This window comes from Mastigoproctus giganteus, chromosome 5 (genome assembly GCF_048544385.1).
Source record: "Mastigoproctus giganteus isolate SK-2022 chromosome 5, ASM4854438v1, whole genome shotgun sequence".
NCBI classification, from domain to species: domain Eukaryota; kingdom Metazoa; phylum Arthropoda; class Arachnida; order Uropygi; family Thelyphonidae; genus Mastigoproctus; species Mastigoproctus giganteus.
This window is the reverse complement of record NC_143579.1, coordinates 92,013,296-92,040,904: the sequence shown is the minus strand read 5'-3', so window position 1 is coordinate 92,040,904 and position 27,609 is coordinate 92,013,296. Positions and strand designations below refer to the sequence as shown.

General features: G+C 37.2%; 1 protein-coding gene across 5 annotated transcripts in view; it reads right to left on the bottom strand.

Moving 5' to 3' along the window:
- Window positions 1-27,609, bottom strand: part of LOC150085559 (transmembrane protein 234 homolog) — a 126,646-nt gene that overhangs the window by 27,185 nt on the left and 71,852 nt on the right. For 3 of the 5 annotated variants that reach the window (XM_090373344.1, XM_090373346.1, XM_090373343.1), the window contains exon 4: window positions 10,483-10,575. The exons of 1 other annotated variant lie outside the window; for it this stretch is intronic. In XM_090373344.1, the coding sequence (XP_090229470.1) occupies window positions 10,483-10,575 (93 nt within the window). The remainder of the gene's footprint in view (window positions 1-10,482; window positions 10,576-27,609) is intronic. One more of the 5 variants, XM_090373345.1, reaches the window with a different exon arrangement.

The window sequence follows — 27,609 nt, the reverse complement described above, 5'->3', positions numbered from 1 at the left end:
TGCAATTATAGCAATATGGAGATCGATCCCTATTGGGGCAAGCCTCAAATACATGTCCAGTTCGAGCACAATGTTCACACGAAGGGGCCTCTTGAGAACAAGACTGGATAGTGAGCCCGTAACTGAGACAGCTATAACATCTGGTGACTACAATAAATGATTTGCATTTATGAACTGTCCAACCAATGTAAACACATTCTAAAGGTAATTAATTTAAACAAGTTAGGAGAGAGACGTATAATCCAATTAACATATTGTTTGGCTTCAGAGATAGTACTAAATCTAAATACACCATTCTCAACAAAGTCATCATATGTTATGTTATGTTATGTTATATTCACTAAAATTTTTATAAAATAAATCACCTAAAATATCCTGTTTGGATAGAGATTTGTCAACGTTAAGGCAATGGTCAGGCCACGCCTTGAGTACTGTGTACAGGTCTGGAGGCCTCATTTTAGGAAGGATGTAGATTTGCTTGAGCGTGTACAGAGAAGAGCAACATGATTGGTGAGGGGAATGAAGGGATCCTCTTACCAAGAGAGGCTTAAGTTCTGCAAATTGCAGTGGCTGGAGACTAGGCACCTGCGCAGTGATCTGATTGAGGTCTATAAGGCCTTGAATGGGTTGAGCACGCTAAATTCTGATGGGATCCTTCCACTTGTTCAGATTACGAACCTATGGGGACATAAGTTCAAATTAAGAAAGGACAGATGTAGAATAGATGTGCGGAAATTTGCCTTTAGCCAGCAGGTGGTTAATTGCTGGAACAAACTTCCATCTGTCGTTGTGGAAGTTGATAGGTTAAATAAATTTAAGGAGGAACTGGACAGGCATTTGGAGGGAATGGTGTGATTTTTTTTTTTTTTTGGCTGATGCTGCATAAGCTCCTACACTTGCTTTCTTGCATCACGTGTCACTACTACTACTACGTCATAAATTAGTACTGTGGGGCCGAGTACTTTGGGGGATTTTGCCTTAATACTATTATTAGAAAGAGGGGACACAGAAGTATTCTTAGCAATGTCATCGCTGGTGGCAGTTTCCAAAGCAACACCTTTGTTTTTTATGAAGTTCAGTGACTTTATTTTAAGTGACTTTATTAATGAAGACTTCAGAGTTTTAATGACTCCATCTTTTTATGTCATGACTAGTAAGTAACATAGAGACAACTTTCACTTGCCTTCAAAATTAAAATATTAGGTTTAGGCTTGGTGTTAATGGAAAGATCATTATATACAAAATTTACTACTTACAGTAGAACCAGGATAAGAAATTCCCACATAAGAAGTTTTCCCCTGTACTAGGTTTGGTTTCTTAATTCTCAATTTCGACTCTATATATTGTAATGTATTATTTTCCTGCATAAGAAGTTTCCTGGGTAAAGAATCTTTCCTGCATAAAAATTATGTGATAAAGAATACATGGTGTATTATTATAACGATGTTTTCCCACTTAATATGTTTTTAAATATAGAAATTCTTTATTTTTGTATTAAAAAATATATAAAACAATATAAACATTTTGGTAATCAAACAAATTAGTGCACACCATCATTTTAGTTCGTTGTAAACCACCAAAATATATGAAATGACATTGTATTTTACGTCTCATATTGTGAATGTCTTCACGACAAGTTGCCCTGATATTGCATCACCTCCAATAAGCAATGCTTTGCAATTTACTATAAACTAAAATGATACTATGTGCTAACTTGTTCGAATGGTGAATTTTCCATAGTCAGAGGCTTTCAGCGCCAAAACCTTTTTAGTATAAACATTTTGATATAAACGGAAGTGACACATTGCAACTGTTTTCATCAATATCCATCATTGGATATGTTGACCATGTTAAGCATTAAGTCCTAATGGTTGTGAACAGTTCTGAATTACTTAGTGGATTGTTGCTCTGTCTTATTGTAATTGGGACTTTTTAAGTTAAGTTGAAACTCCAAAAGAGCTCATTCTTCCAACTCGGTAATGAGTTTAATGAACAGAATGTTAAGCAATTAGAAATCCTCATTTTAAAAATGTTTCCCATAGGCAGAGTAAAATTTTTATAAATTCTGAAATAGTACAGGTAGTTCTCGACTTGACGAGTTAATTCGTTCCTAGTGCACACTTGTAAAGAGGGAATTAAATCCCATAGACATAATGTTAAAAATAGGGGTTACGTTCTCAACAATGAAATTAGTTAGCTAATTAGTTTATGTTTAAACAATGATTGATTTATCCAAAAAAATTAAAACGTAGCCTGTAAAATCAAGCAAATTTTAATAATAAAGAAATTATTTATGACTTACAAATTTTAAAGAATGGTTATTCTTCATCATTGACTAAATGCACACTCGTTGATAACTCATTATTGGCTCAGCACTTGTTGGATTGTTGGAGTCGTCTTCTTCAGAAATGCTTCAAGAGGCGTTTGTTTCCAAGATAATCTATTTTCTTTATAAATTTCAATAGCATGCATAAGCGTTTTTTAACGGAACGCACAAATTGCAACTAACACGATTTGCATGGAGTAACAAGTTTATGAAGCTAAAAAAAAAAAAAAAAGGAATGAAGAGAAGATTCTGAAAATTTATTTGTTTTTTATATGATTGAAGATTTCACTAAAGGGGAAACACATTTCACCATAATAATGCAAAAAAACCACACAATTCCAGCTATCAGTATTTTCGCAAATGCAATAATATCGAGTTTACTACCTGTTTATAATTGCTTGCAATAACAGAAAAGCCCAATAAACCGGAAAGTGCAAATTGTTTTTATTGTTTTATGGTTGTAACCTCCAGAAATGTGCTTTAGAAAAATGTCACAAAGGCATTCAAAATTGGTTCTTATAACAGAATATATGATAACGATTAAAGTGTAGTGCATTTTAGTGATTTGAATCTAATATAATTTGTAACTAATACAATTTACACTATAAAAACGACCTTTTAGAGAGTTATATAGCGAAAATTTCAACTTCTGAGATCGTGGAACGAATTAACAAAAAACAATGTGTTATTGGGTTCACATTATGAATGACATTTTCATGATATGATGGCGTCTCTGGAACGGATTAATATCGTAAAGCAGGGTACACTGTATTGTATAGCTACACGCGTGGTTTGAAATGCAGTATTCATACTTGGAGAAAAAAAACACTCATAAACCCAGGAACTCGTAAAGCGAGAACTGCCTGTACTTAAAAATGATCTTTAACTTATGTATGTGTAGAGTGTTCTCCCCAGGACCAATCGAATGCGTGCACCGCCCGGTGAAAATTAAAGCAATTCTCGAGGTGCCGTATGGTATTGCTGACTGATCTCAATCAATATTAATTCGAACATACTATGCAAAGTATTACACTTCCCCACAAGTTTACTTCATAATGCCACTTGGCTGGAAAAATTTTCTGGGGAGAACACTGGTGTATATTTTCATTTTTATTTTTGTAGTTAATATTTTATACCCTTAAGGTCATTTTCCCTCATTAGAAGTTCTAAACCTCCACTGCCTTGAAAAACTTCTTATCTGGGTTCTACTGTATTTAGGCTCTGAGGATTTAGTACTCAGAGATTTTGTGCCAGAGGCAGCAACTGAAATATTTGATTTTAATGTATCAGCATAAGACACTAAAGGAGAAGGTTTTGCGAGAATATCCACAGTTTTTTCAAGGTAATCATAATGTTTCGGCTACTGAGTATATTATATATAATCTATTTACAATCTATATATATTCATATAGAATCCAAATAATACAGAGTTTGAATTATAAAATTAACTTAATATTTAACTGTTATATATAGAACGAACCGATTAATGCCATCCAGCGATAGAACATTACATTGGACGGTATGTAAGCCCTAATTAGATAAATTATAGTGTAATGTAAATGTCCTCCCTGATTTTAGAATATATATATATATATATATTCTAAAAACTAAGATAATACTATCAAGAACTAATAAAATGTAATATAGTTGTCTGGTTTTCTTGTCTAGTCATTACAGAAATCTATATTCCATTATAAAATGTAGTTAAGTAGTAATCGAGAGTGTTAAAGTTAATGCAAGCCAATTATCCATTATATGCACATGTAACACATTATAATTTAGATGCATGCATACTTAAATATCTGATTTAGTGCAAAATTAGATGAATTCTGTAGCTGCATTCCAGGCAGGTTTATGCCAATGTTATAACAGCCTGGAATGCAAATGCACAACTGCCTTAAGGCAGTGCTACAGACACAAACTTTAAGTTCACGATTGCAGTTCACACTTTTTTGCAGCAAAAACAATTAAGTGACCGTGGCAGTTGGTCAAGAACATTCCTTCCATCCCCGAAATGAAACATTAACACATCTCATCGTACACTCTGATGCATATAGGTGTGCACATCGGTAGCGGATATTCAGTTCCTAATCATCTGTAGAAATGAGAGATTTGGTCTCCTGTATGCTTTGGTGTCTAGAAAAAGTAAACTTTTAAAAAGAAAACAAAATCAAAATGGAGCAAGAATTGGTTATTGGAAAGGACTTATCTCATGTGAATTTATCATGTATATTAAGTGAACCAACTAGTTATTTATTATCACCTTTAGTACCTCCATTAATAAAAAAAATAATAATAAATAAAAGACAAGGTAAACAGAGGCTATGAACCTATCAAGTTTTTGGCAGTGATATCTTCCCAAGAATTTAGACATTTCACTCAGTATATTCCAGCAGTTCCACCCAAACTAATATCAAGAAACTTGAGGCCTTCATTTGGCGATATCAGATGATTAAAAAAATAAAATTGAGTCTCTTATTTGGAAATGCTTTCTCGTACAAATTCCCAGAGATGCTGCAAGTTTTGAGATTTTCACTTCTACATTACAGGTGTTCCCCACCCCAAACGTGCTGGTAACGATATGAGGGCACAATATCAGTTTGTAAATTAAAACAGAATTCTTTTGCAAGATGCTAATTTCAAACTTTATGGTGACAGTTTTAAATGCTATAAACAACAGGGTTTTTAAAATTAAAGTATCCCTATGTAGTGGGCTCTGAAATGTTCTAAGTCTCGTACTGAAGAGAAATTTGGACAATAGGTACAATAAAGAATGCACTCACCATTTATCACCAAAATAGTTAAAAAATGTGTCACTATATGGCAATACAAATTGGCACTGCGGCAATACAAATCACTTGAACAGTGCTACAATTGTTCAATGTGTCCTCCATTTTGGTCAACAACAGTTTCCATTCGAACAGCATTTTCTACAGCAGAATGTAATATGTCAACTGGAATAGCCAGCACATGATGTCTAAAGCTATCCTTCAGATCTGCCAGAGTTTGACACCCATCCTGATACACCAGGTTATTCAAAGAACCCCACAACCACAAGTCGCATGGGGTGAGGTCTGGTAATCAAAGTGGCCAAGATGTCTGGAAACAATGGCTGATGACCTGTTCGTCTGGAAAGTGTTGCCTTAGCAATCTTTGGACACAACGGCGGATGTGGGGGTGGCGCCCCATCTTGCATGAATATGGTATCATGAAGACACCCACATTGCTGCAGCTCTGGTGTTGTGAAATTTGCCAACATTTCATAATATTGCTGTCCAGTGACGGAACAGGTGCAGGGTCCAGTCAGTGTTACCTGTTCAAAAAAATATGGCCAATCATGCATGTGGCCTTAAATACACACCACACTCACTTTTGGAGAATGCAATGGGACCTCTTGGATAACTCGAGGGTTTTCTGTTGCCCAAATGTGAGAGTTGTGCATATTCACTTGTCCATTTAAGCAGAAGTGGGCTTCATCACTCCAATGTTATTTGGTTTTTAGGAGCATTAGCACTAAGGCCATATTGCTCCAGGAATATGCGGTGGTCATTCCCTGACCTTTCCGCATCCTCCGTATTTGGTGGTGATGGGCTCGAACCCTGGTCTAATCAAGAAGCGTGTGCTACGCACTGCTGCTCCTTCCCACCTGGCTACGGAGGCGCCATCACTCCAAAGGATGTTCCATGGCCAAGTGATATCCACTGTCATTTGCACCAGAAACTAAAGTGCATATGTGAAATGAATATCTGAATCACGATGCTTTAGTTGCTGTAGCATGTGCATCTTGTAAGGATAGTACTGAAACACCTGACGCATTACTAGCCTTACAGTGGAATATGGCATGTCCACTTGATGAGAAAAGGCTGGCACACTTGCGCCACATGGAGACTGACTTGATAAATCCACAACCACCATAGCCACATCTTCAACATGAGAGGAGTCCACTTGTTTTCGACCTCTACCTAGTTGAACACCAAGATGTCCTGTTGCATAAAAATTTTGCATTCATTTTGTGGACAGCACAAAGAGACATAGGTCCACGCATTCTGACACCAGAATTCTCTGATAGCCGCAGCTGCATTGTTGCTGTTCTGATAGTACGGCTTCACTAATAGCGCCTTTTCCTGCAAAGTTGTTCGCATTGCTGCTTAAGTGCAGGCAAACATCTACTGTATGATTTTGAAGAGACGGCTTTGCTTTTATACAGTACAGTAGAACTGAGTAGTGGCGCTGTGGCAATAACTGACAACTATGCAAATAACTTATGTTATTTGCATAATCATAACTAAGTTATGTGCAAGATAGTGACAAATTTTGTAACTATCGTTTTTTGTAACATATCCTTTATTGTACCTGTTGTCCAAATTTCTCTTCAGTACGAGCCTTAGAACTCGCTCCAGAGCTCTCTACATAGGAATACTTTAATTTTAACAAACCTGTACTTTACAGTTTTCAATCATTAGTCAGCAACATACATATTTCAGACTTCTTTGGTAGGAAATCATCACATTCGGAACAAAGTTGTTGTAGTGTATTTAATCACTTGGTACAATTTACAAAAGGATAACAAATTAATGTTTTAGTGCATTAGCATTAATAGAAGCATACGATGCAAGAAAGCAAGCTTATGCAGCAGAAGCCAAAAATAAAACTCGCTCTCATTTCACCCCTCCGTTCATTCCAAATACCTGTCCAGCTCAACCTTAAATTTATTTAGGCTATCAACTTCCACAACAAAATATGGAAGTCTGTTCCACAAATCAACCCCACTGGCTAAAGGCAAACTTCCGCACATCTATCCTACAACTGTCTTTCCTCAATTGAATTTATGCCCTCTCAGGTGATTATTCTGAGCAAGAGGAAGAATCCCATCAGTATTGAGCATGATCAAACCATTCAAGGCCTTATACACCTCAATCAGAACATCTCGCAGGTGCCTAGTCTCCAGATATTGTAATCTGCAAAACTTAAGCCTTTCTTTGTATGAGCAACCCTTCGTTCCATTCACTAATCTTGTTGCTCTTCTCTGTATTCATTCCAACAGATCTACATCCTTCTTAAAAAGAGGCCTCCAATGACCTGTATACAGTACTGAAGGTGTTGCCTGACCATTGCAAGGGCAATGATCAGGGGATAATCGCCTCCTTATCCCTGCTAGAAAAATTCCTGTTTATCATTGACAAGACACTATGAGCTACACTTGCAGACCGTCTGCACTGTCAGAAAACGTCATATCTGCCTGCACAGTTACCCCCAGGTCCTTTTCATTCTCTACCACTGTCAGTATAGTAGCACAGAGTTGATATGTTACTCTGAGGTTACTGCTTCCCATATGTAGTACTTTACATTTGTCAAGGTTAAACTTCATTTTCCACCTCTAAGCCTATCTGCTCAACTTTTTTAGATCTCTTTTTTTTTTTTTCTTGTTTGTTAGTTGTTGGCGCATCCCAAAGTTTTTGCATTTTACTCTGATCCAAGCCCGAGGCAGGATTCGAACTCGTGACCTTTGGGTTGCGAGTTTCATTTTACCCAACTGGCTAGCCCAGTCGGCTCTAGATTCTGTTGCAGCAGCATACTGTCATTAGTGTTCTTAACAACCCTGCCAACCTTTGTATTGGCTGCAAACTTGGACATTAAGCCTGATATACCATCATCAGTATCATTTATAAATACAGAAAACAACAATGGACCCAACACTGAACCCTGAGGGACTCCACTAATAACATTAGTCCATGAAGAGCAGTGTCTATTGATTACCACTCTCTGTCTTCTCCCACTTAACCATCCCTTTATCCATAGCAGCAATTTGCCTCCAATGCCACACTGCTCCAATTTGTGCAGCAGCCTTCCATGTGCAACAGTATCAAAAGCCTTTCTAAGGTCCATCAATATCCAGGGGACCAATCTGATTCATCCCTTTTCTTCTAGAGGTTATATAGGTAAAGACTCTTTGTTGTTTTTCTTTGCATCCTTTGCCAAAGATTTATCATAATCTGCCTTTGCCTGCCTACTCTCCTTTGTGACTTGGTTACAGACCAGCTTATATCTATTATAGGCTTCCATGTCATCCATTAATTTATATGTATCCCATGCATTTTTCTTCTCTGCCATTTGTCTCATTAGTTCATCTGGCATCGATTTAGGCCTAAACCTTGAACAATATTTTTTAGTTGGTATGTAAAGCCTAGTTGTTGTTGTTTGGTTTTTAGGAGCATTAGCAACTAAGGCAATATTGCTCCGGGGATATGCGGTGGTCATTCCCAGACCTTTCTGCGTCCTCCGTATTTGGTGGTCACGGGCTCGAACCCCGGTCTAATCAAGAAGCGTGTAAAGCCTCGTAGCTTCCAAGATAAATTCTTTGAATGCTTCCAATTTTAAATTTGCTGTTGGTAACATCATCAGTTGGTCCCACTGTATAGAATTTAAATACTGCCTCAAACCACCGTAGTTTGCCTTTACGAAAGCAAAAACCCTTCCCTTTACCCCTGATGGTAGTTATCTCTTTGCGTAAATCCCACTTCACCACTGTGATAACTGCCACCTAGTGGTTCCTTTATCTGCAGATTCTTGATGCATGAAGAATCACTATTGATAATCAGATCAAGAGTATTACTCCCTCTAGTTGCCTCCCAAACATGCTAATGTAGGAAACAATCATCCAATAAATCCACAAAAGGCTTGCTAGTGTGTGAGTGACCAACCCATAAATTCCAATCAATATCCGGGAAATTAAAATCCCCCATTTTAAGACTGATTTACTGGCCCACTCTATTTCCCTGTATGTAAAGCCTAGTAGCTTCCAAGATTAATGCAGAATATCCATATATTCTACATTAAACGTCATTATATTGCCAGAAATATATCACTAAAATGCCAATGATGTATTATTATTATTATTTTATTTTATTTTTGCCATCCCTACTTTACAACCACTGTGGAATCAGCACCAGCTGACACATTCAGCACAGCAGAATTTAACCCCTGTGGTCTCATGGCATAGGCTGCAAAAGTGATTACCAAGGTAAGGCAGACACCATCCACAATACTTTCCCAGATTTTATTACTTGTTCATTGAGAATTAGTAATAAACTCTGGTAGCAAGCGTGTAAACCCTAATTATGAAGGTTTCTGAAGTTCTGATATTTCTTTATTGCCACTCATGCCAGGAAAACTTCAACGGAAATGCCCAGAAATGTGTCTGAGCATTTTACACTATGTTTCTACCACAACCTACACTAACGAGTTCTTCTTTTCTTTTTGTTAGTTGTTGGTGCATTAGCTTCTGTGGCCATAATGCATCTCCTAAAGTTATTGCATTTTACTCTGATCCAAGCCCGAGGTGGGATTCGAACCTGCGACCTTTGGGTTGCCAGGCAGGGACTTTATCCACCCCTCTAGCTCGGTCGGCTCACTAACAAGTTAATTTCGACAATAGGCATGAACTTAGTTTGTGCATCTAGGTTGCAATCATAGTTCCCACAAGCAGTTCATCAACAGAAGCGACAGTGCTCATTGCTCCAAGCAACCAATAAAACTAAAGATTTGTTTGTTATTTGTTATTTGGTTTTTAGGAGCATTAGCAATTAAGGCCATATTGCTCTGGGATATGCAGTGGTCATTCCCTGACCTTTCCGCATCCTCCATATTTGGTGCTGACGGGCTCGAACCCCAGTCTAATCAAGAAGCATGTGCTACGCACTAAGGATTTGTAAAGGACTTTTGTTTTACTGGTTGGTTGGGGCAACGAACACTGTCACATTCGCTTATGACAATACATACTAAATCCAACAGGTATTTGAAATATACATCCATCAATAATATTACAGTGTGTGCATGTAATATTATTGATGTATTGATCTTAATCTTTCAATATCAAGAGATTAAATGCAAATTTTGAGAGATTTGTTTTGGTGAGCATGTCTTAAAATTCATGACACTGGGGCAGTGGCTTGTAATGTATTTTAAAGTTATAATTAACTTTAAAATTAATTGAACATTAATTCATTAAAACACATGGCAGCTTAGATTTTTCTTGCAGATTGTGTGTTTTTAGGTGAAGTGGACTTCCAAGAAAGTATACCTGCTTAAGGCTCCGAAAGTAATAAATCTGCCAGGAGAATGAAGGGGAAGGTAATAAAATAAATGGTCACACTTACTGGCATTATCGTCATTTTCACCCAACAGTCTTCCAGCTACGGTAATAAATATAAAGGTTAAGGAGTTAGTAAGGGGAACAGCCAGAGAAAGATCTGAAAATGTACAGAACAATAAATAAGTAAATATGTAAACCCTTAAAATTGTAACATTACTGAAAATGAACAGAAATGTTAGGATTTTCATATATACAAAATGCTATTGTATTACAAGACATTATAAGATTTATAGTATTATATATATTAGAATATCACAAGATGTAATTAAGATCTGTGAATGTTTGGGGGAAAAAAATGGTACAATTACCTCATGTAAGGTTTGCCAAACTTGCGAATAACATGAGTTAATTGTAGCATAAAAATGCAAAATCATCCTGCTTCAATGTTAACTATAATGTAGGTTCAGTCTGTTGCACTTCAGATGACCCATAGATCTTAATTGAATTGCACTTTTCACTGTGTGTCACAAAGGTTAGTACATACGGTGTTGGTTGGTTGTTTGAGCACCAAATCAACAAAGGCTATAAGACATCCATATAATGTTCCTGTGTCAGTTTGGTGTGTCTATTTTGCCAGAATCTTGGTGAGGGGGGTACACACTCTAGCCTGAGTTCAACTAGCTCAGCCAAGGTGCAAGAAAGGCCCATAAAAATTCTTCCTGCCTTAACAGTAGTACCCAAACACAGATATTTCTCCATATGGCTGGGCATTTTGATGGTCAAAGAAGGCAGTACATATAACACTACCAGTTTGGTCTTTTTTTTTTTTTTTTTTTTGTCTGAGGAGAAGTTATGATTCAATTTGCATCATGATACTGTGCAGAAAATTTTATTTTATTAATTTTTTTATGTTTTGTTAAATCTTTGCTTACTTCCCTGAATATTTCCTATTTAGAATTTGCTGTTGGAAACATAATCAGTTAGTCCCACTACACATGATTTAAAAACTGTCTGAGATCTCTGTAGTCATCCTTATGAAAGTAAAAGCCTTTTCCTTTAACCTTGACAGTAGTTATGTCTTTAATTAACTTCCACATTAGTGAGTCTTTTACCTGCAGCTTCTTAATGCCTGAAGAATCACTGCTGATAACCAGATTAAGAGCATTACAGTCTGTCCTCGTATAGCACGATAGTTGTGTTCCTAGAAACCCTCGTGCAATATAAACAACAGGCCCTATGGGAAAAGTGGGGTTAGGTGCCGACCACCCAAGATTGAACACACATTTGGAACCAAAACATTACCAAACACAATAAATAATCGGGTAATTTTAATCGTTATAAAATACGTAAGTATTTTATAACGATTAAAATACGTAATAAAAAAGATAATATATTTTTTATTTTATATAAAAACAACTTTCATAGCAGGAACAACACAAAGTGTAATTAAAATCCATTAGATTAAGACAAAGAATTGGAAGAGATGGAATGGCTGTCATCTGTTTGGATAGAAAATCAAACAAAAAACAAGTTTGCTTATGATAGAAGCAAAAGCATTAGCAATATTTTATTACGTAATAGTCGTAATAAAATATGTAAGCATTTTATTACGACTTACGTATTATAATTTATACTTACGTATTATAAAATACATAAGTATTTTATTACGACTATTTTATTTAATATAATAAATTTTTTACGAATAAAATACGTATTTTATTCGTAAAAAATACTTTTTCAGTATTATACTAAAAATACTTTATTATAATATAATAAATAATAAGAAATATTTATTATTTATTATATTATAATAAAATATATTATCTTTTTTATTACGTATTTTAATCGTTATAATATGTAATTCGTAATAAAATGCTTACGTATTTTATTACGACTATTACGTAATAAAATATTGCCAATGCTTTTGCTTCTATCGTAAGCAAACTTGTTTTTTTGTTTGATATTCTATCCAAACAGATGAGAGCCATTCCATCTCTTCCAATTCTTTGTGTCTTAATCTAATGGATTTTAATTACACTTTGTGTTGTTCCTGCTATGAAAGTTGTTTTTCTTTTTTCTGCATTCTTTGTAATTCTCGGCGTTGCCTCATTTAGGTCTGTATCACGTGCAATATCACATGGTCTTTCATTTCGCTCAAAGCGTTTCATATTTTTTTTCTCTATCGACAGAGGCGGACTGGCCATAAGCCTTACCCGGGAAATCCCGGTGGGCCGGAGGCCGGTGTGATTTTGGCCATAAACCGTAGTATGAGGCCACTATAAATTTTCCTGGGTAAGAATTTTTGACCCAGTCCGCCTCTGTTTATCGATATTGCTTTTCTTCTTCTCTCTGAATCTGCAGTGTCTTCACTAGGACGCTTCCTTTTCACACCTTTTAAGTATTTTACTCATTTTTAGGGAATAAATCACAATTACAAAACGAGGAGGCACGCTTGATACACATAAACAAAGCTGCACGCGTGTAAAACTGAATAAACAACACCGTAAAGGCAGAGATAGGCTATTAACACCTCACATTTTACTAAAGCACATTTCTGGGGGTTACTACCATAAAACAATAAAAACAATTTCCAGTTGCGTTTCTGCTAGTGGAATCTGTTATAAACTGGTAGTAAACTCGATCTAATTGCATTTGCGATTATATCGATAGCTGGAATTGTGTTGGTTTTTACGTTATTATGGTGAAATGTGTTTCCCCTTCACTGATATAAAACACATAAATACATTTTCAGAATCTTCTTCATTGCTATCGTGTTGCGTTCAGTTGGGGTGACTTCGCGTTCTACTGCCATTTCTTGTAAACACAAAGGCGAATCGTGCATAAGCGAATTCGGTTCGTGTTATATAAGATATCGTTCCCCTATTTATAAATCGTGTATGATCGAATTCGTGTAATGTAAACACGTGTTATACGAGGACCAACTGTACTTCCTCTTGTTGTCTCTCTAACATGCTGCTGCTGTAGAAAACAGTCATCCAAGAAATCCACAAAAGTCTTGCTAGTGTGTGAGTGACCAACCCATAAATTTCAGTCAACATCTGAAAAGTTAAAATCCCCCATTATGCGGAATTCTGATTTGCTGGCCCATTCTATTTCCCTGTATAGCTGTTTGGTATACTCATCACAGTCATATGAATTATATATATTATCTATAAGTATTATATGTATACTTATATATAATATATACAATATACATATACTTATATGCATACACCGATGAGCCGAAACATTACATTATGACCACCTACCTAATATGATGTTGGTCCTCCATGTGCAGCCAAAACAGCTAGTACCCGGTGAGGCATGGATGCTACAAGATTTCTAAATGTGTCTTGTGGTATCTGGTCCAACATGTGACCAGCAGATCCTTTAACTCCTGTAAGGTCCATGGTTGAGACGCCACAGATCGGAGTTGCTGTTCCAACACAAACTACAGATGCTCAATGGGATTGATGTCTGGGGAATTTGGAGGCCAGGGCAATAGCTGGAAGTCTTCCTCATGTTCTGCGAACCAGTCTCGAAGAATCCGGACGGTGTGGCATGACGCATTATCCTGCTGAAAGACAGCACAACCAGAGGGGAAGACCGTTGCCATGAAAGGGTGTACCTGGTCAGCAATGATGTTTAGGTAGGTAGTAGAGGTCAGAGTGCCCGGCACATGGATGACTGGACCCAGGGTATCCCAGCAGAACATCACCCAAAGCATGACACCACCGGCTTGTTTTCATCCCACGGTGCACCTAGGTGTCATCACTTCTCCAGGTAAACGACGCACATGTATCCGGCCATCCACATGGTGCAACAGGAAATGTGATTCATCAGACTAGATGACCTTTTTTCCAATCACTCAGGGTCCAGTTTCGATGCTTGCATGCCCACTGTAGGCATTGTTGCCGGTGAACCGTGGGCACTCAGGTTAGCATGTTTAGGATAGGCACTCAGAGCGGCCTGTGGCTACGCAGCCCCATTTTCAGCAGGGTTTGATGCCCTGTGTGTTGTGACACATTACTCCCATCATCAGCATTCCAATTACCGGTGAGTTTTTTTTTTTCTTTTCTTTTTTTTAATTTTTTTATGAAAACCCCAAACACGAAAGGTATCAAAACCTATAGTACTTAGTACCGTGCATGGGTTGAAGGAGAAGTATGGGGGGAGGGGGATGCCGGAAACTTTGCTCTAGAGACTAAACATGGGTTTCACCACTTCAAGCCTCCAATAAGTAAAGTGGTGGTATTTCACCGGTTGATGAAAGTCATCTACCACCTGCATTGCACCACAGTCACCCTTCTGTTGCCACGTACCATCCGGGAGAGCTTTCGCTCACTTCGAGCATCAATGAGCCATTGGCATCCAACACCTCGCCGATGGTTTGTGGGTTTTCCCTCCTCAGACCACTTTTGGTAGGTACTGACCATGGCTGATTGTGAGCATCCCACCACCCATGCCGTTTCACATATGCTCTGACACAGTCATCTGGCCATTACAATTTGGCCTTTGTCAAACTCGCTTAAGTCCACAGCCTTTCCCATCTGAAGAACAAGAGTAACACTGATTAACAGAGCTCAATATCAGGTGATTTTTATACCGTGTCCCAACCCGGCGCACGAGCCATAGTTCACCTGCAGTTGCTTTGATTTGCATAAAGACTTGCTGGTTCTAATGTTTTGGCTCATCAGTGTATATAAGTATATTGTTGCATATTGAACAACCCTGGCACCTTCTCAAGGGTCAACCACCAGAAATGAACAAAAAAATGACAATATAGTGGCAACAAACGTCTGTTTCTAACATAAAGTGCATGCCATAGCAAAGTAAAATTAAAATTAACAAGGGGAGTTAATGGAAGTGAGGAAGGAATAAATTTAGAGTTGAACAAAGTAAAGATATAAGTAAAATGATGGGTTAAAAAGATATAAGTAAAACATTGTGTCAACTGTAAATTTTATGGTTGATACGACAGAGGAACAAAAGAAAAATATATAGACAGAAAATATAGATAGAAAATAAACAGACAATTAAAGAAGTAAATTAAAACAAAAACTATACATTTATGAATAAGCCCCGAGTTGCAAGCAGCATGTGGTAGGAAATGTAAGTAGCATGTGGTAGAAGTACATAATACTAAGACAAAGGCTAGTGAAAAATTTGTAGCATGCAGTAGATAAATGTTTATATGGATAGTGAAAACAAAAGAAAATATAGACAAAACAGGCAGTGAAGAGAATTTACCTAATATGATTGAAGCTAATCATAGGACATGAACAGGAGTCAAAAGAACCACATGGGTGAATGCATACTATTTAAGGATGATGACAGTAGTGATAGTGACCTCAAGCCGTCAAAAACATGAGTGGGAGGAAAATGTATCTAAATAAACTTTGAACTTTATTTCAAAGTGTTAAAATTTAAAACAGTAAAAAGATAAGCAATCAATAACAAAGAACATAGCACACACAAATTGCAAGTAACACAATATGCGCAAGTGAGAACGGAGTAACGAGTTACAAAGCTTTAAAAATGGGAATGAAGAGAAGATCTGAAAATTAATTTTTTTATATGATTGAAGATTTCATGGAAGTGTAAACACATTTCACCATAATAACCCACAGAATTCCAGCTGTTGGTATTATCACAAATTCAGCAAGATCGAGTTTACTGTCCGTTTATGATAGATTTCGCTAACAGAAAAGCCCAATAAACAGGCGACTGCTAATTGTTTTTATTGTTTTATGGTTGTGACCTCCAGAATTTCGACTGAACCACGTGGTACCGTCAGAGACAATTGTAGTGTAATCTCCAGTGCTGTGGTCTCCTGCCCCGATTAAACGGCATGCTGTCCCAATTAAGCGAAGTAAACCCTCCCTGGCTATTTTTTCGATTGGTTTCTGTTTTTTAAGATTTGCCCCAAATAAACGGCTGCCCCGATTAACCGGTGGCCCAAATAATCGGAATCCACTGTATTTGTTAATGTTGAAATCATGCATTCATTTATGTTGTAATTTCAATAATAAGATTGACTGCTTGCATTGACTATTACAGTTCAGGGATTTTAATCTAAATATTAAAATATTCAAATTTAGAATTTAAATTGGTTTATATTTAAATATAAATTAAATATATATTTAAATTTAATTTAAATATAAATCAATCTAAATTTAGATTCAGATTAAAGTTTAAAATTAAAATTTTAATCTAAATTTAAGGTAGAAAATATTTCAAGATTTAAAGCTGAAAGTAGAGATATACCTATGTAAGGCTTTAAGGCTGTGTTTTTTTTCTTTTGGTAGGATAACGGCATCTCATGGGTGATATTTGACATGTTTCAGCCATGGAATTTGGCTTGGAAGCCGGTCTAAATCATTCTCTTTCTGCCATTTAATTTAGGCTACTTTTGCCAACCATTTATTATACTCAAAGTTCATTTAGATATGTTTTCCTCCCACACATATTTTTCACTACTTCAGGTCACTACTGTCATCATCCTTGAATAGTATGCATTCATCCATGTGGTTTTTTGACTCCCATTCACACTATATGGTTAGCTTCAATCATATTAGGTAAGTTCTCTTCATTAACTGTTTTGTCTATATATTCATCAGTTTTTACTATCCATATAAAGCATTAGCATTAGTAAAGGCATATGATGCACAAGAAAGCAAGCTTATATAGCATCAGCCAAAAAAAAAAAAAAAAAAACCTTTCAATTTCACCGATCCATTCACTCCAAATGTTTGTTGTCTAGTTCTGCCTTGAATTTATTTAAGCTGTCTATTTCTACGACAGATAGAAATTTGTTCCAGCAATCAACACCCGCTGGCTAAAGGCAAATTTCCGCACATCTATTCTACAACTGTCATACAGTAATGCTTAAAAAAAACTGCATTTGTAAAATTCCCTGAATTTATCTGAAATTTGGCAATATATTATATATTCTCTTATATTGATGTCACAAGCCATACATGATAACATCACTCTAGCAGCAGTATAAATACAGTGCATATGCCATGAGCCATACATGATTGCATCAGCCTAGAAGCAGTAAATACAATGAATATGCCATGAGCCTATTAAGCTCATGGCATATGCAATGAGCAAGTTTTCACAATTAACATCAATAGAGAAAGTGTTGCTGCTGCTGCATTGAATGCAAAGGGATATTCTACGCATGAAATAGCTAAAAGGATTCACTGTAATCAGTCAACAGTTTATTATAAAAATTATCCAAAACTGGCAGTCTAAACAGAAAGAAGAGGAGTGGATGTGCAATATCTTTTGATGCACAGGAGAGATCTCAAAACAGCATGGTGGAGATTCAGGAGTAAAGAGAAGTACCTTTTTTTTATTATACTAGGCACTCCCTGCCAAAAACTGGCATTCCTATCATATTATACAATACTGTACTTAAAGGGAAATACTTCTACAGCATGATCATGATGCAAGAAAGGAAGAAAGAAAGAAGGCATATGATGCAAGAAAGAAAGCTTATACAGTATCAGCCAAAAAAAAAAAAAAAAAAAATGCTTGTGTGCCCTGTACATCAAGAATGTTTTACGTGAAAACTTCTTTGACAAAAATCAGAACTGTTTTAAAAATTGACCAGCTAGAACCGAAGTCATTAATGATGTAACGTTCTATGCTCACACTGTTCATAACATTTTATGAACAGCTAGAATGGAAATCAGCTTGAGTACCCTGTATGCATGAAAGGTGTTTTATGTGAAAACATCTTTGATGAAAATCAGAACCATTTTAAAAATTGAACAGCTAGAACCGAAGTGATGAACAATATAATGTTTTATGCTCATACCCACTACTTAGTCTACTGAATCTATGTTAGTGGTTAGTGACATTAGCGTCATACTTCAGTCTGAAATATTTAGTATGAAAGATGTAATGTTTTATGCACACGCCCGCTACTTACTCTACCAAATCAACGCTTAGAAGAGGTCGGCAAAATCCAAGTCAATAGTCTAATTACCCATTTGATTGTAGCCATTTGTTGAATAGTATGATTGCAACAATATAAGTATTTGAATTATTGCAATTCGCATTTTCATTACATTACATTGTTAGGTGCAGCTATAGCTGTTTTCACTTCAATAATTTTCTGATTAGTGAAAGGAACTGAATACCACACTGCTATAGCTGAATGTTTGACGATGCTGAAGTCTAATGAAGAGCGTTACCGAGAGTATCGAGGAAGCCAATCTAAGAAAATAAAGATGGAAGTAGCAATGAGTGTGCAAGGACAAAGACTATCGAGATTGTGTAAAAGACACAGAAAATCAAGCATTGGATTTAGCAGTGCCTTCAACCAGCAATGCCACTCCATCTAACAATAATATACCTGAAGTGAGTATTAATTATGTACAACGGAACATTTCTCCAATTGCAGAGAGGATGAGTTTAAATGATCAAGTTCCTTTACCCTACACCGAATACTATTTACATAAGAACATGCACTGACAGTTTGAAAGGATATTTATGAAAAATGATTTCTGTTCTGTATCTACATTTGCAATTGTGTATGGTTTGAAAACAACACAAAGAAACCAGCTGCTAAAGATACACCATTGATACGGACTGCATTTCCCGATGCAATGCGTATTGTTGATGTGCAATTGTTATGTGCAATAGCTGCAGAGGATTACTTAAAAACAACACCATTCCAGCCCTATCTAAATCGAACAGCTTTGTCTACCCAGAAATTCCATCGCATTTACAGAAGTTGGATTTTGTGACAGAGAGGCTTATTTCTCCTTGTTTGCCGTTCATGCAGATAAAGCACCTGAGACACACAAATGGACAACACGGCATTCTGGGCCAAGTGATCAATGTGCCTGTTTCAGTCAACACGATGCTCCATCGCTTGTCAAGGGATATTGACGACGAGCTCATTGTATAAATGAAAGAAAACACACAAGTCCAGTTATTTGATCAGGTTAGTAAGAAAATGAGTGGTAAAAGCATGGCTTCAGTATTTGGTTGACATGCCTCCCTGTTGATTGTATAAAATCAAGGTAGATCAGTCAGTCTTTGTGACAGTCACATGGATATTAATTTCGGTAAAGATGATGCAAAGCTGTTCTGATCGAAGAACGTCTCATTGCCCAACAGCAAACATTGCTGTGGAGCAACGATAAATATCTTAGAATCGCCCAAGGAGAAACTAATGTACCACAGAGCCTACTGTTTGATGAGAACACAGTGGAACTGTCCTTTCCCAGCATTTACCTTGGCCAATTCAGAACGTTCAGAGAGATTTACTTGACTCCGTTCATGATGGCAATGAGCGAGCTAGACGATCTTACAGACACGGTGTTACTCCATATCATCTTTATGTTACTCCATCCTTTATGTAGCAATGAAGGTAATGAGAACAAGAGACTCTTTGACAGTGGCTTTTAAATACATAGGTAACGATACAAAATTAACCCATGGGCAAGTTCAATCCAAAGAATACATTAACAACTGTATCGAATACAATTTGGCCTTCTTAAGAACAATTCCAAACTCGACCTACTACTGGGCTCAACATAAGCGCAATCTATTTGCCATGATTAGACAGCTTGGTAAACCTACAATGTTCTTGACTCTGAGTACCAATGAAATCGGTTGGCCGTGCTTGCTTCAGCTATTGTACAAGTTACAGAATTAGGAAGGTGATATTAGTGAGGATGATGCGAGCGACATGGACTTCATGCAAAAGGTGACACTAGTGAATGAAGACACTGTAACTCGTGCAAGAAGATTATGGATATAATTATGACCATACTGAAATCGAAATGTTAATGCCCATTTGGTCAATTTTATGTGGTCAACATTTTCAAACGCATAGAATTTTATCATTGCGTAGTCCACACATGCACATTTTGTTGTGGCTAAATAATGCTCCTAAAGATCATTTGGGCCAAGAACAAAGAATATACCATTACAATGACCGACAAGTTAGTGTTTGTCTTCAGTAGCAAAGGCTTAGGGAGCATCAGGCTTCAAACTCAAACTTCACGTGTTATAAGAAAATAATGCCGGATAAACGGCAGATGTGTTGATTCGAAGCACCATTCATGCCCTGTTGCATGACCACTATATTAGTGACCATGCCACAGACAGACGCAAAGTAAAATATACCACTCATTACAAGATGCGTGGCAAAATCTAGAGGATAATGATTACACTGACAGCAATGCCTTTTTCGGAGCGAAAAATGTAAACACTTATGAGTATTACTTGGAATATTATAGCTAAGAGCTGGCATAAATTGGCCCAAAGTTTTTCTCAAGTGTAACTAAGTGAGAAGTGGCACAATCCATTCAACCCGTTCGCCTGTAACATTTTGAAATCAAACACTGACATTCAGTTCACTATGAAGGAATACTCTTGTGCTGCATAAGTCGCTGAGTACGTGAACAAAACAAATCGATGCCTCAGCAATTTACAGCGACAGATCATTATGATTATAAACAAGCACTCAGAGTTTGAGATTGTTAAAATCACGAGAAAACTATCCATCGACAGGCTCAAAGTTCACACGTCAAGAATCCATGTGGTACTTGCTACGTCAGCCCATGTCGGAGAGCTATGCAGTGGTAGTTTACATTTCCACTGTTTGGACGATTGAGTGATAGAGATTGAGGAAGTCCAATGAAGAGATGAACGAGACAATTGCAGAGGTTTCTTGTAACATATGGAAAGAGATGTTTCTTGTAACATAATGTCAGAATAAATATGAGAAAGACTTTGCCATTTGGAACATGTTACTCTGTCATGCTCTGTCGCAAATTACACATGCAACGCTAACAGGATCTGAAAGAAAAGAAAGTATCCACGCATATTTATTTATTTTTTTTCTGGTTGTTGTTGGTGCATCGGCTTTTGTGGCCATAATGCACATCCTAAGGTTTTTGCAGTACTTTGATCCAAGCCCGAAGCGGGATTCGAATCCACGACCTTTGGGTTACCAGGAAGGCACTTTACCCACCCAGCTAGCCTGGTCGGCCCACGCATAATACGCTATTGAAACTATGACTTTTTTTTTTTTGTTAGTTGTTGGCGCATTGGCTTCTGTGGCCACATTGCACCTCCCAATGTTTTTGCATTTTTCTACTCTGATCCAAGACCGAGGCGGGATTCAAACCCGTGACCCTTGGGTTGCCAGGCAGGCCGACCTGGCTAGCCCGGTCGGCAAAACTATGACTTGGCTCAAGATCTAAACGAGTACAAGCACAAGATGGTAAAGCTACACATTCCATTTTTTAACGAGGAAACAGAGATACTGTCAGAAATGGCATATTTCAAGGTCTACAACGACAATGAAGAACTCATACTAGAACAGCATAAATTGTAAGAATTGGACTTGGACATTCACAAACCGATTGAAATACGTAAGACGACGATGTGTCAAGACAATGACGGCGGCAACCTTTACAAAGCATGTGGTAATGACCTGCATAGCTTTGTAACTCGAATACAAGAAGACCCTGTTCAAAACTTTTATACTCATCCAAACAGTGAGATGAATGAGGATCTAAAGTTCGCCATGCTCAACCGACTCGGTGAAATCACAAATAAATGCAAAAATTTAATGACCAACAAGGACTTCTGTAACTTAATGAGAATGGCCAACGACAAGTAAAAGATTCTACTTATACATGTCATTTGGAGTCTGTCATCTCCCAATTGTGAACTGATTCAAATATTCTTGACCAGCCCACCTGGTTGAAGAAAAACTTTTATGATTTGACTCTTCATAGAAATATACAACAGCTTCAGTGGGCAGGACATATTCCTAATCAGGGAATTTCATCAGCAACCACCGGTTCCAGTAACAACAGGCTATAAACAGATAGAAAAACATATCAGCGCACCCACACTGGCACGGCCTCAAATACTGCAAGCCCGATCAAATTATGTGACAGTCGAATATCACATACTCATCGGTGTTAACCAAAATCGGTTAATCGAGTCGCATTTCTGCGCTAGGGAGAAAGCCAATCACCTCTGCCCAAACGGCTAGGGAGAAAGCCAATCACCTCTGCCCAAACGGTATACAACTCTACTTGCAAAATAAATCCGTCAACGGGTACAACTGCGCGATCCTCAGTGCCACAGAGGAGAGAGTGGAATTAGTCATGCAAGTCATCATTTTGGGTTCCACAAATGCGCAGCAAGAAGCACACATTTGCCAAAAAATCTATAAAATCTCAGTTATTGACACTGGCGGATTACTAAACGAGCTCCCACTGGTCATCGGAAAGCCGTATAACGTCATTGTCAACATGGACGTTACCGACGGACTCGCTAACAGTACCCCTGGTAATTTATCCAAGGTTGAATACAATGAACAGTAACACATACAATGATTATGGCTCGCATTTACCACCTCAACTGACATCAGAAAGTTAGCTTGCAAGAAGGCAGCATGATACACGCAAGCAAACAACACCAATCTAACTAGCAGCTGTGCCGCTGGCTAGATGAACTGCTAGTATATAGTTGATCAACCGCACAATCCGTGCCAAAAGAAATCAGATTCCTCTCATACCAGCTTGTGCAATGACAATACACGAGTCGGCACATTCAATACAGTGGTTTACGAGTACAAAAAGAGAAATGAGCAGCAGCTGGTTTATGTCACTCTTTCAGGAGTAACTGACATCAATGGACTTTACATTGTCTCACCAACCAAAGACTAGAGATTTTACCATGAACTGAGAAGTTAGGAAGCAGCAAGGGAACTAAGCAAACCCTTAGCCATATTATGAGAGCACCTTTAGTCAGGGGAGGTCTAAATGGACTGCGGATGTGCAAATGTACCCCCAATTCACAAAGGGGGTTCAAAGGGTGACACAAATAATTATAGACCTGTCAATTTAACTTCTGTTCCGGGGAATATAATGGAGTCAATGGTTAAAAAGGTGATACGGGATCACCTAGACAGGACAGCAGTAACAGTTCAGACACAGCATGGGTTTGTTAAGGGGAAGTCTTGTCTGATCAATTTGATTGGATACTACGATGTGGTCACAAAGAAACTCGACGTAAAAAATAATTTTGATATCATATACTTGGATTCCAGGAAATCTTTTGATACTGTTGCACATGGAAGACTGCTGTACAAATTGGAGCGATATGGCATTAAGGGCAAGTTATTGCAATGGATAAAGGGATGGTTGAGTGGGAGATGGCAGAGAGTGGTAATAAATGGACAATGTTATTAGCCGAGTCCTCCAGGGTTCTAAAGGGGCCATTGTTGTTTTGTGTATTTATCAATGATATGGATGAAGGTATATCAGGCCTAATATCCAAGTTCCAGATGATACAAAGGTTGGCAGGGTTAATGACAGTAAAGACAGTATGCTACTGCAACAGGATTTAGAAAAGTTAGGCAGATGGGCTGAGAATGGCAACTGAAATTTAATATTGACAAATGCAAAGTGCTCCATATGGGTAGCAGTAACCCAAGAGAAACGTACCAACTGTGTGGTACTACACTCAGGGAGGTGGAGAATGAAAAAGACCTGGGGGTAATTGTGCAGTCAGATATGAAGCTCTCTGAGCTGCAGATGGGCTGCCAGACCAGATCATGGATCTTGTCAGTGATATATAGGAATTTTTGCTAGCAGACAAGGTGATTATCCCTTTGTATAAGGCAATGGTCAGACCACACTTTAAGTACTGTATACAGATCTGGAGGCTCATTTTAGGTAGGATGTAGAGTGCAGGAATGAGTACAGAGAAGGGCAAGAAGATTGGTCAGAGGAACAAAGGGGCGCTTAAGTTCTGCAAGTTGCAGCAACAGGAGACCAGGCACCTGCGAGGTGTATAAAGTCTAATGTGTATAATAAAGTGTATAATGAATGCTGAGGGGATACTTCTGTGCTTGCTCAGATTAAGAACCTGAGGCGGCATATACTCAAATTGAGGAAAGACAGTTGTAGAATAGATGTGCAGAAGTTTGCCTTTAGCCAGTGGGTAGTTGATTGCTGGAAAAGACTTCCATCTGTTGTTGTGGAAGTTGATAGCTTAAATAAATTTAAGGTTGAACTAGACAAACATTTGGAGTGACCGGATGGATGAAATGGGAAGGTTTTTTTTTTTTTTTTTTTTTTTTTTTTCGCTGATGCTGTATAAGCTTGCTTTCTTGCATCATATGCCTCAACTAATGCTGATGCTGATGCTAATGCTAAAGTGCTACAACTGCCTTGGATATACAAAATGAGTTTGCCAAGATTGCGAGTATTCCGCTACAAAGAAATCCTGCTGCTATCTGAGACTTGGTTAGAAAATAACGAGTGTGTCAGCATCCCAAACTTCGATTACGTGGTTCAATTCAAGCAGGAAACCAGACAGCTGGAGTCACAATATATCACAACAAGATGGACAAGGTACACATTGTTACGCTATATTAAATGTCATCTATCAACAAACGACTGGTCCAAGAGTAAGTGTTCAGCCCATTGGCAATATATGTTCAGCGGAGTGCTTGTTACCCAACTGCCAAGTGATACTTACAACAGTTGTCTATTTGACAGTATATAACAGAGCTATGGTGTCGAACATGTTCTACACTGATATCAATATTTGTAGAAGAATAAGAGAAATTTAACTCTATATGGTACTTAAAACACTTCTGTATGATATTCTCCAGAAATTAAAACGGATAAAAGATTAACGCAAAATGATTACAGTAAAAAATCAATTGAACACAATTCAAAAATTAATTAAAAAATCAATTAAAATTAAACTTCAAAATTTAAAAAACAATTTTAGTTCCTGAAGCAGACAATGCTTTTTGACCGTATGTTGTGATCACAGGAATGGAAATTACAGTGTGTTTTTTTTGGGTAGTTGTTGGCGCCTCGGCTTCTGTGGCCATAATGCACCTCCCAAGGTTTTTGCAGTACTTTGATCCAAGCCCGAGGCGGGAATCGAACCCGCGACCTTTGGGTTGCCGGGCAGGTACTTTACCCACTCGGCTAGCCCGGTCGGCACACACACAGAGTGTGTGTGTGCCGACCGGCTGTGTGTGCAATATGGCCACAGAAGCCGATGCGCCAACAACTACCAAAATCAAATCAAATCAAGACACAGAGTGTGTGAGCTTGACTCTTAAATAGAGAGATTATTCATCCTTATGCATGAGAGTGAAACGTCGCAAATATTTGTATTGGCGCATGTGTACAAAACATCACGAATTGGAGATTACATATGGACAACGAACATTAATAGAATTTGCAAGTAATTTAATTTTGACGATTTCTGTAACTAATAGTCTCATATAATTACGTTGGGAACTAAGCATTTTGACCTTGCTAAATGAAAATCTGTTTTTTGTTAACAGCATGAAAGGCCAATTCTGACGCTGCTGAACGAGAAACACAAACAGAGGACGTGTGCTGTTTTACACGAACAATGAGCAGGAATCGCATAGATCCTTGATAAGATGAAACGCAATCACCGAAAGAAATGATGTTATACCAATTCATTTATTTGTGTCACAAAAAAGGAAAGGATTGAGCGATTGTTCAGTACAGTGTAAAAATTCCGTATTGGTCTACCAGAATATTAAATTTGGTATCTTTAAAGAATCTGTTAAGCTACTTGTGCCACTGTTCAATGTATGGGACAGAAATCAAGTATTTTTTGATGTTACTATTATTGGTTGGTATAGTTTTTTGTATCCTATCCTTAGCTTGTATCCTAATTTGATTTATTGTGGCATGGGGATAACCCCTGTTTAAGAATCTGCTGGTTACTATCTGTATTTCTGAGTCTAAAGTAGATTCCGTCGTCGAATTTTTATAGGCATTGAGAATCTGATTAAAGATAATAGCCCTTTTGAACAGGCGATAGTTGTTATAATGTAGAAGCATACCAGTTTATGTTAGATGTTAATTAGGACTTTATTTGCCTCCGAAGTAAGCATGAAATTTAGTAAGTTAATGACTCAGTATCCGTACAGAAAATGTACCCAGTATAGAAAATGCATCAAGTGTATACATTCAATCATTGAGAGATAGACCTCTGATATTAAGCGGCTTACACTCAATCCCATTGGCAACCAAAAATTTGTTTGTATACTTTGTCACGAAAGGTAATATAGTTGGCTTCAACTAGAAGTTTAATTAAATGAAAACTTTTTTTAATAGGAAGCTTTATATAATTTATTGGTATAGAGTTGTTAATAAACATATCCCAAATAATACCTAATTGTATTCAATGTTTCCATTCGTATATAAGGAATATGTCTGATAGTATAAACCAGAGCTGTAATGCTCAATACATTCTACGTTGATATCAATATCTGTAAAATAATAAGAGAAGTTTATCTCAATAAAATATGTAGAACACTTCCATATGAAACTCTCCAGCAATTAAAACGAAAAAAATCAAAAATCTTACATAATGACTCTGTGGGAAAATAATTAAAAATTAATCGAATGCAATTAAAAACTAAATACATTAATTAAAAGAAATATAAGAAAAAAAAATACAAAACAATTTTCCTTCCTAAAGCTGACAACACTTTTTGACCGTATGTCGTGATGACAGGAACAAAAATTACCGAATAGGGGTGAGCATGAAACTTAAATAGGGATTATTTGTCTTCACACATGTGTTTAGCCCATGAATCAGAGATTAGAAATGGCTGGCGAACATTAACAGAATTCTCATGTAATTTAATTTTTACAGTTTCTGCAATTAATAGCCTGGTATAATTTTGTTGGACACTAAGTATTTTGGCCTTATTAAATAAAAAAAGTATGTTTTTCATTAACAGCACGAAAGGCTAATTCTGACAGTGTTGAATGATTAACATGAAGTGAGGGTGGGTGTTGATTAACACAAAAATTCAGAGGAAAACGCATAGATCCTTGGTACGATGATTTGGAATCACAGCAAGAAATGTTGTATACCAGGTCATTTATTTGTGTTGCGAATGGGGAAAAGACTGAGCAATTTTTCAGTATAGTGTGTAGTTTCCGTATTGGTCTGGCCACAATTTTAAATTTGGCTTCTTTAAAGAATCTGTTAAGCTGTTTGTGCCACTGTTCAACCTATGGGATAGAAATAAAGTATTTTTTAATATTATGATTGTTGGTCGAAGTGGTATTTTGTATCCTATCCCTAGCGTGTACCTTAATTTGGTTTATTGTAGCAAGGAGAT